Genomic DNA, 13,498 nt, shown 5'->3' on the forward strand with positions numbered 1-13,498 from the left:
TTACCTCCGATACCTGTTTATGCTTTGGATCATTAGCTGATGTTAAATCTTTACCGGTTTCAATTGAAAACCTTCCCGTATTTTTGTAGCAGTTAGATGTGAGATGACCGACTTTATTACATGTAGTACATTTGGCAAAGGGCTTTTCACACTTAGTACTACGGTGACATATCTCGTTGCAATTGTGGCATTTCACAGATTCCACTGTTTTTCCACATCTGAAACTAGGATGACCAATTTCGTTGCAACTAAAGCACCTAATTGCAGGGTTATTTGTTCTCGAAGAATCCGCTCGATTGGTATTGATTCCGAACCTACCTCTGCGTATGATATCTTGATTATCTCTGCTCTGTCCTATTTTAACAGTTTTGAAATATTTAAGTACCTGTTTGGGGTCACGGAATTGAGCTGCTTGAGCTCCAACTTTTACTGCGCGATCTTCTACCCCATACAGAAGACAATCTACGGCTTGTTTACCAGATATGTTACACCTATTTAGTAAATTAATCTTCGCGTAGTAATAATGCTCCAGCGATTCACCATATTTAACTTTCTTGGCCAACATTTCAGTTAAAAGCTCAGCGTAATCCTCCCTACACGGAAAAGATTCTAATAGTTTCTTCTTCCATTCAGGCCACGTATGCAATACCGAAGTGAGACCCTGGTACCATGTTTTCGCGACCCCGCATAATTTTGGCATAGAGTAGTGTATAATTTCTCTTTCTTCCCACCCGTAAATCTCGGCACATTCTTCTACTTTGGTGATCCATGTTATAATAGTTTGGTCTTTGGATAAAGGGTCAAACTCCGGCACCACATTCGCGTTAAATGCTAGCTTAGGTTTGTCTGAGCTTTTAACCTTTTCTAAAATAGATAAAAACCTATCCATAAGCTTAATATCGCGATTAGTATCTCTACTTTTAGACAATTTAGATCTTTTAGGAGATGGTGTCGTACCTCTAGATGCAGAAGAACTGCAAGTATTCCGCCTCCTCCTGCTTGGCTGACTAGACTCGTCTCTAGTCCGCGATTGTCTGCTTCTAATGAGTGGCCGAGATAGTGACTCTTCCGCATCACTTGATATCGACCGACGTCGTGACTGTGGTTTAGCTCGCGACACCCCTTTCTTGAAATATTGCCGTTTACGTACATTGAGTGAAGTTCCATGATCCTCATCGGTTGTGTTCCTTTCTTGGTACGTGTTCTCACTTATTTTTCGATATCGTAACCTCAACCCACCACCTTGGGATTTCTTTTTTTTACATAACCCCTCATCCTGGGTTATGTATTTTGAAATCAACCCCCCACCTAGGGTATCATTCATTACGCTCAACCCTCCACCTAGGGTATTTGAGCCTGACCTTTCACCATATTTTGAAATCGACCCTCCACCTAGGGTGTCATTCATTACGCTCAACCCTCTACCTGGGGTGTTTGAGCCTGACCTTCCACCATATTTTGAAATCGACCCTCCACCTAGGGTGTCATTCATTACGCTCAACCCTCTACCTGGGGTATTTGAGCCTGACCTTCCACCATATTTTGAAATCGACCCTCCACCTAGGGTGTCATTCATTCCGCTCAACCCTCCACCTAGGGTATCCTCACTAGAGCCTGACCCTCCACCTAGGGTATCCTCACTAGAGCCTGACCCTCCACCTAGGGTATCCTCACTAGAGCCTGACCCTCCACCTAGGGTATCCTCACTAGAGCCTGACCCTCCACCTAGGGTATTTCCATCGTCTCTTTCCATCTCTCCTGAAACTTTCAGTTACCACTATTAGAGCTGCGTCACCACTAGAGTTGTGTCAATTGTGATTTATTACCATTTCAATATTGAGACAGTATGAGTAAAAATAATGTAGCGGCCCACCCTTGCTTCGCATGATGATTAAAGCGTGGCGTACCTAAATATAAAAACCTTCACAATTAATCACTGTATACTGGCGGAAACCACAATTGTTCAGTAGTTTTTACCATGAACAAAAAACCTTGTTTTATAATATGTAATAACAGTGTAAGTATCAATGGCCAATGTATATAATGGTAGACTACCGACTCCTGCTTTTATTGCGTGAAAATAAATTAACTATCCGTCCCCCATCAAAATCAAATGCATAAAAAAATTTAATTTTATAACATTTTTATGGTAAATTTTACCTTTAGATCGTTTTTATTCATACTCCGCAAAATGGGAGAGAAAAAATTTAATAAATTAACAGTAATCAGTAATAATTTTCTCCTAAAACTAGGAGCCCATAATCAAATAAAACATGGAATCTACATCAAACTATGGTAGCATGGTAATAATCCACTCCTTCAATTTGGTCAGGATACTAAATTGCCTTATTTAATGTACACGATAATTAAAGGAAGAGAAGAAAAAAAAAAATCACATAACATTATAACAAAAAGTTCAAATAGTATTTCGTTACTTACGTTTTTCCGGGTTTGTAGGCGTGACAAGAAAATAAGAGATTTTCTTGCTGATCCCACTTCTGACCTAAAGGGCTTAGGTCAGCAGGAATTCAATAATGCGTCACTTTACACGAACAGCTTGTATTTATTTCCACTTTGCACTTACAGAGTAATTTACAGTGATCGTGCTTACACTTTCAACTCTCTGTCGAGAATGAACGCTACCTCGGTGTGCTTGAATATATATTGTCTGATCGCCCCACCACAACGGAATGGTGGTGCGATCGACGTCACTAGACGAGTGAAGTCAACCGAGTCAATTGAACAATTATTTAAAATTATTATTAAGTTAAAATAAATTCAGTTAATTATATCTGAGATACTATTATCTATTTCCAGAAGTAATTAGATTAGTTTTAAACATCTTTATCGAGATTTAATAGAATACGATCAACATCATCGGATATGCGTAGCAACTAAGCCTACACGACAGCAGACTTTATTATAATTTATGTGATATTTATGTGATATCTTCGGAACTTGTATTATGTACTTATAAATACCTAACAAGTGTTAGCAAATCCTTTCAGTTTGACCCGATGAGTTCAATTAATAGTCCGTGAGTAACTAGCCTTTTGAGTTATCAGAGCTTAAGTAGAAAAAAAAGAAGTAAAATCAAACTGTTATTGTCATTAAATTTATTGAAGCATTTGAAGTGAAGAGCCGTCATCGGGTTAGGGGTAAATCTAGTCTTCATCGAGGTAGGTAGTCGTGTGGGTCCTGCTTATGTCTGCCACAAAGTCGCGTATCGTTTTTGAAGGTGAGAATCGTTACAGTTGATGTCTCAAAGCAGGCAGTTCACATCGTAGTGTCCTCCTCCCGATCCACTTACAGTGCTTTTAGGTACCTCAAATATCGGTCACTGTTCTGGTCGTACCCGTCGCTCCTGATGAAAGATTCGGTGAGTAAACTAACCCATAAGCCCACTGAGTTTCTCACCGGATCTTCTCAGTGGGTCGCGTTTTCGATCCGGTGGTAGATTCTGCGAAGCACGGCTCTTGTTAGGGCCAGTGTTAGCAACACCTGGTTTGAGTCCGAGAGCTCACCTACACGCTAGGGTAACGCTGATATAGCCTCTCAAGGCTATCAGCATAGGTAGGAAAAAAAAATCGTTGTCTGTCTACAAGCTCTGCTAATCACTTAACACAAGATGGGCCGCGAGCTCATCTAAATCGATTTAGAGTATTGAAAATCGATATACACTTCACTGAGCACGAGACGAGTAACCTCCCTTTGCCTTTATTTTTTCATTCATCTATATCTATACTAATATATAAATCTACAATGGTTTTTACGGATGTTCCGTTATAACTACTGAACTATGCATCCGATTGACTTGAAACTTGGTATCCATGTAGAAAATGCATGTACTTAATGGATAGGCTAATATTTATATGAGTGTTGGACTACACCAGTTGCGGGGGCGTTAATGATGAGAATCTTTATGGGGGCGAGAAATAATAATTTAAATTTAAATGCCCAGCGTAGCGGACGGGTATAGCTAGTATTTTATATATCGGTGACTACGTTAGAGTTTATATCCAAAAGGCAATAAACGTATTTTTTTTATTAAAGAAATACTAAAGACAATATTTTTGTGCTAGAACATTTTAGACAGTTATATCTCTGTCAAATAATGTATCTACGTTGAAGTTTTTCTTTGCTGTCAGTTTAGATATTTGGATTAAGTAGCATGGAGATATTACCGTCTGTTTATATTTCGTATTGTTGGCTACTTCATTGATTATATTAAACACGAGGCATTCGAAATTAAACTAGTGAAGATGAACAAATTATTTGTGTTATGGCTTTGAAAGTTTATCATGTTTACGTATTATGGATTTGTTTGATGGTATTTCACGCATGTTATTATTGATTTTATTATAAATAAAAGTAGCTTTACTGCTCGCTGGTAATACTGAAAGGGATCTAGAAGCTACGTGTTATCATGTATTAAAAAAGGCTTTATTTAGCTACGTTGTTCGTGTTGCCAGAGTTTAAGCTAGTGCTAGGCGTCATGATAATCGTCTTATCGCTGCCACCGCTGACTACTCTCTGAATCCAGTGTGCTTAGTGCGAGTTTTTTAACGTTCTCGATAGGGTAAAAGTTAGCTCATATTTATATGGAATGGGATCGTTTGCGTACGTTTGCCGCTAGGGGCGCTGTTCCAACTGCATACAAAATTGGGTTAACTTTTACGCTAACGAGAAACTCACACTAAGCACACTGATCACGCAGGAGCCATTCACCATCGACGCCCTATACAACTCCTTACGGATCCATCAGATCCAATAGCTCCTGCATTAGACGTCTTCAGCTCTAACACTAGAAGCAGACTTTGGGATCTCGGTAACAGTACTCGTCGAACTCGGGAAAGAGCAGAAGGGGCCTAAGCGTCAGCTCGCTGAGTTTCTCGCCGGATCTTGTCAACGGGTCACGATTGCGATCCGGTAGTAGATTCATCGAAGTATTGCTGTTGTTAGCAATTGTCTCAGGTTGAGCCCGTGAGCTCACATACCGGTCCGCGCGAAGTTGGAATACTTAGGCACCAAATGATTAGGTAGAGAAACAAATGAAGCTACACCGACAAAGTTTGGACACAATGAGGTTTTTAAAGGTCGTTTTTTTTTCTATTTGTTTTTTTTTCCTACCTAAGCTGATGGTCTAGAGAGACCACATCAGCGTAACCTTAACTAGTAGGTGAGCTCACGGGGTTCAAACCTAACGATGTTGCTAACACGAACTCTAGCAAAAGTCGGGCTTCGCAGAATCTACCACCGGATCGGAAACGCGACCCACTGAGAAGATCCGGCGAGAAACTCAGTGGGACTATTTGTACTTAATTTTCTGTTGTACCTATTGTTGTTCTATTGGTGTCATTAGTCCTCATAACACCGCCGATCCCCGTTTGCTTCTTTGGGGAGTTGAATATAGAACGAATGGAATTATCTTGTATCGGCTTTTGTTTTTTGTTTTAACGATGGCCGATGCTGTTTCAATTTAAAACTTTCGTTATTATTTCTAGTGTCCTTCGGCGTGCGCGGACGATGTTTTCGAGACGGAATTCCCCGAGGACCGCTGGGTCTTCAGGAACGCTAAGCAACAGGATCTGTTGAGCGCCGCCTGTTCAAACGTCCACCCCTCAAGCAAGGACTTCGTAAAGCGCTTTTATGCTATCCTACCATAGTTAGTTACAGTAGAATTTACGAATTTCGTTCTTATTTTACTGGTGGCAGGACCTCTTGTGAGTCCGCACGGCTAGATACCACCAGCGCATTTACGTTGTAGATGTCTATGGGCTTCAGTAACCACTTAACACCAGGTGGGCTGTCAGCTCGCGCACCCACATAAGCAACAAAAAAAAAAACAAAAAGAAAGGCCTTAAATCAAACAGTAAGTTTTTCTGTATAGTTTATTATCGAGAGAGAAGCAGAGATGGTTTGTGTTAATTTTGCATGTGGATTTGTGCAAAATGGATTTTGCTTGAAAAATCAATTGAAATCAGGAGAGCTCAGTATGTATTTTCGGATTATTGTTTAGAAGATGAAGATGCCTAAATACATATCACTTTCAATTGTTTTTTTTTATTGCTTAGATGGATGGACGAGCTCACAGCCCACCTGGTGTTAAGTGGTTACTGGAGCCCATAGACGTCTACAACGTAAATGCGCCACCCACCTCGAGATATAAGTTCTAAGATCTCAGTTTTCAATTGCTAATATTACATTTTAATATACTATTCAGTGTTAATCTCTACATGCAGTTGTAGTTCTAATCTTCGCTGTTGGGTTTCACTATTCAGCCTATATAGGTATATACCGCGAAGGCGTTTATGTTGTTCTATAAAAACAAGTCTAAGTTCACTCTTATAGTCTCAAAGGTATGACGACGTCATAACGTCAATAGGTCTCTGTAAACGTTTGAAGTCACCGTGAACTTGATTTTGACTGGACTCTTGAGTGCAGTTTTATCTTCTGAAGAATATGTAGCAATCGATATCATATTACTGTCTGCATACAGCTTTGACAAGGATCATTCGAACATTGAGTTCCTTCACAAGCTCCGCGGGACGATATACGCGATGGCCGAAGGCGACGACAAGCTGGACCGGGAGGCTGCGATCTACGCGACTGTATTGATACCGATTGTGTTCTTGCATAGATACCGAGACACCTGGTGTCTTCTTGAAAGGGTAAGCCGGCTGATGGCTTTGTGAACACGGTTATAGTCGCATCGTTTGATAGGGTCCAACGGTACCATGGTATTGCTTAGATGGGTGGACGAGCTCACAGCCCACCTGGTATTAAGTGGTTACTGGAGCCCATAGACATCCACAACGTAAATGCGCCACTCACCTTGAGATATAAGTTCTAAGGTCTCAGTATAGTTACGACTCCTGCTCCACCCTTCAAACCGAAACGCATTACTGCTTCACGGCAGAAATAGGCAGAGTAGTGGTACCTACCCGTGCGAACTCACGAGAGGTCCTACCACCAGTAATTACGCAAATTATAATTTTGCGTGTTTGATTTTTATTCGTCAGTTTGTCTGTCAGACGGCTGTCATAACTGTATAATCTTCGACCTAATATCTCAAGGTTTAAGTATCTTCATAGCTCACGTATAAGATAGGGTATTTATTGCTGTTCATACCCAAACGGTGTTTGTTAATTGAGTACGATTAACTATTACAGTTTCACAGAGGATTGCGCATCTATCAAATATCACATCCCACTGAAAAGAGGATCGCACTGAAGCTACTCCAAAATCTTAAGCCAGTCGAGCATAAGGTACTTACTAAGTCATTGTAATTCAATATTTTACTGTAAGTTATTTTTTGACGTGACAACGTCTTATAATTCGACGGAAATATCACATCCCACTGAAAAGAGGATCGCACTGAAGCTACTCCAAAATCTTAAGCCAGTCGAGCATAAGGTACTTACTAAGTCATTGTAATTCAATATTTTACTGTAAGTTATTTTTTGACGTGACAACGTCTTATAATTCGACGGAGCCGGCTGCACGCACGATAAAACACATGACGCATGCGGCGTTACCTCGCTCTGAGGCGTACATGTTTTCGTCAAGTATGAAGTTCAGTGAAAAGTGAATGTGGTTTCAATTGATTATAGCAACGATAATTGCGATAATTGAAAAATGAAACCATTCCATCAGTATTTTCTTATGACGTCGTCACGTTCAACTATCGTCAGTAAACCGACTTTACAGACAACCGATTTTTTACGTATAATATTTTTTGGACTCAAAGCCGGTAGTTTGAAAATCGATGTTCTTTATTTTTCTCAATACTAGCATTTTCTGGTGTGTTTCTACGAGAACAGGAGACGAGCGCATCCCCGTATTTATTTATTTACTAGCTGACCCGGCAGACTTCGTAGTGCTTCAATCGATAAACAAAAGACCTAAACTTTTGTATAAAATAAACTTAAAACAAACAAAAGGAATCCGTCCGACGGGGGACACATCAAAGGAAAAACAAAATCGTTATTTTTATTTAATTCCGAGCATTTTCATATTTATCTACCTTTTAAACCTTCTCTGGATTTCCACGAATAATTCAAGACAAAAATTAGCCAAATCGGTCCTGCCGTTCTAGAGTTTTAGCGAGACTAACATACATACATACATATAACAAAAATAAACACAACTCTATGGCTATACGGAATTCCAAAATGGATATACCCATCCAACGTTATAGTGGCAGCGATATAAAAAAAAAACAAAGTTTTTGTATCCATCAATAAATGTTTTTCGATGCATAATCGGATGCACAAGCTTCTTGTGTTTATTTATTTATTTATTTAGACACACCAACAGCAATACACACAAAACATTCAAGCTTAAAATTAACATGTATATAATTAAGTACTGGTATGTAAGCCAGTTACAGGCATGTACAGCGTAATAATAATAATACATAATGTTGATTGGTTAGTGAGGCTCATAGACGTCACAACGCGAATGCTACCGCTAACTTTGAAGCCTGAAGTCGAATTTTCAATTGAATATGCAATTTCAAAAAGGGCACATGTCGCATATTTTGTCAAATACGTTTTTTCATATTATACATGTAGTTTTGAGGCTTACCTACACCCATTTTATAATAATTCCAGTAATTTTCAATTTCTAATTAACACTAAAATTTAACTCAAAAGTTAATATTTTAAATTTTACACTGCTTTAGAAAATAATAAGTTTTTTTTTTCATTTCCTGAACATTTTACATTTTCAGAGATGTGCCCTTTTCGAAATTGCATATTCAATTATATTGAACATATGTCCTACCCTAGAAATTGGAAAGCAGAATTCTTCGCGTCTAAATTAGGCAGGCAGGGAGGACCAGTACCCGCTGGTCGGTTTCAAGGTGTACTCCTTGTTATATTGTGCGATGACTGTGGAAAGAGATGAGGCGGCTATATGCCTTACTTTTAAGCGCTATGCTATGCTTTTATGCGGTAGGCAGCGGCTTGGCTCTGCGCCTGGCATTGCTGAAGTCCATGCGCGACGGTAACCACTCACCATTAGGTGGGCCGTGCGCTCGCCTGCCTACAAGGACAATAAAAAAAATATGCGACTTAAAATCCACACAGCCAAATCCAATAAACTTACCATTTTTATTCGTAGATCCGTTCCTTCATCTCTGATCTGCCGGGATCTCCTCCCGTCACTCGTACGTCTCATCCTCGTCTAGAAACGGATGACGAGGAGCTATACGATCGGAAGGACGTTAAATATTTGAAAGAACTAATAAAAAATCTTGGGTAATCATTTCTCATTTTCTTTTATTTCTTAAAAAAATTCTTTTGTAAACATATTACTGCTCATAATATTAGGAGCCCATAAGGACGTGGCACCACTTTCTTCGAGATAGAAATAGCACTTTCATTGGCCGTGCAAGTTGCAAATCGAACCGCATGAGAATTTCGCGACAGTAATACCAAAGACTGTATTTGCGCATGCCCGTTAGTTAAGGGCAGTTAGTAAACCATCGTTATAAGAAGACCTGTTAAGTGTTTTTCTACTAATATTATAAACTAGCCGTACTCGCCCGCTTCGCTGGGCATTTAAAATTAATATTATTATTTTTTGTCATTATTATTAGGAAGCCCAACGCTCATATAAATATTAGCCTATCCATTAATGGACTACAGGGTTACCAAGTTTCAAGTAAATCGGGTGCATGGTTCAGTAGTTATAACGGAACATCCGTAAAAACCACTGTAGATTTATATTATAGATGTGAAAGTTTGTGAAGACGTTTGTTGCTCAATAGCCCTTGAAGCCGTTGTAAATACTGATTTGGAATTGAAAATTGGCCCATAGAAAGACCGTTTCTGGTTTTAAAACACAGAATACTTTTTATTCCGGTAACGAGTTTTTTTGTTTTTTTTGTTTTATGATTGAAGGATTACTGGTGGCCCGGAGGCCTTTCCAGTTTCACCAGGACAGGTGGGCGAGCAAAGGCTCAGCCAGGAGGGGTGGGATTTGCTAACAGCTACCCGAGCGCCTCCGAAGGAGACCTAACAACTCAAGAGTAGCTGCTTCGCGAATGAATCTACTACCGGATCGGAATCGCGACCCGCTGAGAAGATCCGGCGAGAAACTCAGCGAGCTGATTCATGGGTTAGGTTGCACGGCGAACTCTTTGTCGAGTTCCACGAGTACGGTTACCGAGGTCCCTAAGCCTGCTCCTAGAGCTGAAGGCGTCTAGTGCAAAGGTTATTGGATCTGATGGATCCGTAAGGACGTGTCTAGGGCGTCGACGGTGATTGGCTCCTGCATGATCAGGATTCGGGGAGTAGTCAGCGGCGGCTACGATAAGGCGATTATCATGACGCATAGCCTTATCGAAGTACCGTTCCGACGCTGACTTCATGTATTTCTGTATAGATTCGAGGCCCAGGTCGTCGTGTAGGTCAACGTTCCTCACGAACCACGGAGCTGCGACGGCTAACCTGCAAAAGCGGGATTGTAGAGATTGAAGGGTGTGTATGTGTGTGCGGGCCGCGTGAGCGAACACCACACTCGCGTAAGTCATGACGGGCCTTATGCAAGTTTTGTAAAGTGTCACCTTGTTCCGAAGGGACATTTTACTCCGCTTACAGATCATGGGGTAGAGTCTACCGAGAATAAACGCGGCACGGTCACGGACTGATTTTATATGCGGGCGGAATGTCATCGATGCATCCAGGGTAACGCCCAGGTACTTGACCTTCCTGACCCAGGGTATGGATTGACTAAAGAGAGTAATCGGGGGTGTGAGATTCCTCCTCCTAATACGGGAGGAAATCCGTGTGGAGCTTCCCCTCTGAAATAGCACCGCAGTACTTTTCGCTGGGTTGATGTCTATGCGCCATTTTCGGAACCACTGTTCTAGGGCTAGGGCTTCGCTCTGAAGCTTCTTCGCGATTAGGGACTTGTTTCTACTGGAATAGTAAACAGTCGTGTCGTCGGCGAATAAGGCTAAATGGGTCGGCGGCGACCGGGGAATATCGTTAACGAATAAGCTAAATAGGAGGGGTGAGAGGCCTTGCGGGACTCCAGCTGTGAGAGGTCGTGGGGAGGAGCGGGTTCCCTCGACTCGATATCGAAAAGAGCGGTTCGACAAGAAGTCCCGTATGATGAGCACGAGACTATCCGGCACACCCATGTTGAATAGTTTGAAAATCAAACCGTTGTGCCAGACTTTGTCGAACGCTTTTGCGACGTCGAAGAAGAGAGCTCCCGTGTATAACGGTTTTGGTCGATTAAGCCCCACAAGAATGTGCTCCGTGAGGCGGTGCACCTGTTGAACGCATGAGTGATTTGTACGGAATCCGAATTGTTCATCGATGAGAATGCCCTTGGATGAGACGAAGTCTCTGAGGCGTTTGTAGAGCAGACGCTCATACAGTTTGCCTAGAGACATGAGGAGGCTGATCGGGCGGTAGCTCGTCGGATGATTTTTTGGTTTACCGGGTTCATGTATGCCGATAACGTCCGCTTCTTTCCACACCGCGGAAAAGATACAGTTCGCCATAGCGGCATTGAAAATAGATGCCAACATCACGATGAGTTGGACGGGTAGAAGTTTAATAACGCGGTTGGATATACCGTCGGAACCGGGAGCCTTGCGAGGACGTAGGTCTTTGATCAAGTCTTTAACTTCCATCGGGGTGACGGGTGGTAACGCATCCGAGGGTGGCAAGGAGGCTCTGCGTTCTACCTCACTGTCTACTAATTCTACATGAACAGGGTCCACGGATTGAGTGCTGGGCGTACACTAGGTTTGCAATGTATCGGCCAGCAGCTCTGCTTTTTCGTCATCATCGAACGCCGCGAGTCGGCCTGAGGGGCCTACGAGGGGGGGCATAGTTACTACCGTATCCGATTTGAGAGTACGAGCTAAGCGGTAGTAAGACCTTTGGGAGGGCGCGAGTCCTTCTAAGAAATCAGACCATCTGGCATCTCGGACTTCGGCGATGCGAGACTTTACGTCGCGTTGTAGGGCACGCATTCGAGTACGATTTTCTGCCTGTCGTAGGCGCGTATTGAGGCGTTCTTAGCTCTTAGGAGCTCCCTAATATCGTCGGACAATTTGAAGCGGTGAAGGAAGTCCTCCGCTACAACTTGTTTCGATGACCTATCTAATGTCGAGGTGATGTGTGACGTTAAGATGTCTATGGCTTCAGCGGTATCCTGAGGAGACGGGGTAGAGTCCGGGCTAAACGGGAGCGATGGTGGATCAGATTCAGCCAGGCTGACGCCCAGCGTGTGCCAATCCACCACAGTCCTCGTGACGGGAACGGAATCGGGAGCGCAACCGAGCTTCATAACGACGGGACGGTGGTCTGAATCTAACTCTGAAACTACTTCGATCGAGTGTAAGCGCAGAGTTACGTTTTTTAATAACGCTATATCGAGTATATCCGGGCCATGCGCGATATTTAGCGGGTAGTGAGTCGGGGTTAGCGACGATATCGAAGGCGAGATCATCAACTAACGCGTCAAGCCGCCTGCCATTCGGGGTTGTGGTGTGTGAGTTCCACCTTATGTGTTTACAATTTAGGTCGCCCGCCAGAATGACAGAGCTTCCCATGCCGAGCAGCGCCTCGATATCACTGCTTAGAACGATCTTATCCGGTGGAAGATAAACGGACGAGATAACGATCGGCGCGTGTCCCGTCAGTGAGATTCGGCACACTGATTCTTCGATATTAGCGAGCGCAGGAGGATCGAGCGGGACGCAATGCAGGGCTCTTATATAATAAATGACGGTGCCACCACCACGAGCAGAGAGCCTGTCGTTCCTGACCATGTTATAGTTCGCGATTTTAGGGTCACGGCGCGCGGGCTTAAGTAGGGTCTCCTGCACTAAAAATATATCAATTTGATGGTCACGCAAAAAGTCAGAAACCTGATCACGTTGATTTGCGAGACCGTAAGCGTTAAAAAATCCTATCGTTACGGATAGGGGCTTTATTCTACTTATATACGCCATTGATTATCGGCGGAGTGAGGAGAGGACGTACGTATTTAATGACGCGTATACGTCGGCGTATTCCTGCACAACGGCGATAAAGTGTTGAGCAGTGGAGGCAGCGCGAATGGCGTCGCCCAAAGCGTTAACGCGCTCAAAGTTGATCGACTGAAAGAAGTCGATCGCTAAGGCGAGATTTTCGGACGCGGTCGGAGGGCAAGTCGCGGGAGAGGGACGAGTCGCGGAGGAGGGAGTTGTAGCCGTGTTCGTGTACGGCAGCGGTTTCGCCCAGGCCGAGACACTGGGCACCGCCGCCGGAACGAACGCTGGCTTAGCCTGCGACGCAGAGGGTACCGAGGCTTTGATGTCTGGGCCGGAAGCTCGGAGGCGGTTTTGGCGGGCGACGCGGCGATTTATTTTCGGGGCTCGGGGGCATCCGCGGTAATTTGCGGGGTGACCCTGTGTTCGACACAGGACGCAGCTAGGCGGTTCCGTCGCGGTTTTTTGATCGCGAGTGCATAGGGCCGTGGCGTGATC

The 13,498-nt window shown here is 43.0% G+C and overlaps 2 protein-coding genes across 2 annotated transcripts; both read left to right on the top strand.

Moving 5' to 3' along the window:
* The first annotated feature begins 1,283 nt into the window (after positions 1–1,283).
* LOC110385062 (uncharacterized) lies at positions 1,284–1,784 on the top strand. The gene has a single exon (XM_021347504.2). The coding sequence runs from the start codon at positions 1,284–1,286 to the stop codon at positions 1,782–1,784; it is 501 nt and encodes a 166-aa protein (XP_021203179.2).
* Positions 1,785–4,114: 2,330 nt separating this feature from the next.
* On the top strand, positions 4,115–9,270 carry LOC105841523 (uncharacterized). Its single transcript, XM_021347495.3, has 5 exons — positions 4,115–4,330; positions 5,505–5,665; positions 6,500–6,671; positions 7,173–7,268; positions 9,127–9,270. The coding sequence occupies exons 1-5, from the start codon at positions 4,283–4,285 to the stop codon at positions 9,265–9,267; spliced, it is 618 nt and encodes a 205-aa protein (XP_021203170.1). The 5' UTR covers positions 4,115–4,282; the 3' UTR covers positions 9,268–9,270.
* The last annotated feature ends 4,228 nt before the right edge of the window (positions 9,271–13,498 follow it).

The sequence above is a fragment of the Bombyx mori genome, chromosome 14 (genome assembly GCF_030269925.1).
Source record: "Bombyx mori chromosome 14, ASM3026992v2".
NCBI lineage: Eukaryota > Metazoa > Arthropoda > Insecta > Lepidoptera > Bombycidae > Bombyx > Bombyx mori.

Bases quoted from the DNA above. Each gene is read 5' to 3' on its own strand.
- LOC110385062 (XM_021347504.2), top strand. From the start codon at position 1,284: ATGTATTTTGAAATCAACCCCCCACCTAGGGTATCATTCATTACGCTC.
- LOC105841523 (XM_021347495.3), top strand. From the start codon at position 4,283: ATGGCTTTGAAAGTTTATCATGTTTACGTATTATGGATTTGTTTGATG. The intron at 4,331-5,504 runs GTATTTCACGCA...TATTATTTCTAG, and splicing joins TATTATGGATTTGTTTGATG to TGTCCTTCGGCGTGCGCGGA. The intron at 5,666-6,499 runs GTTAGTTACAGT...GTCTGCATACAG, and splicing joins TTTTATGCTATCCTACCATA to CTTTGACAAGGATCATTCGA.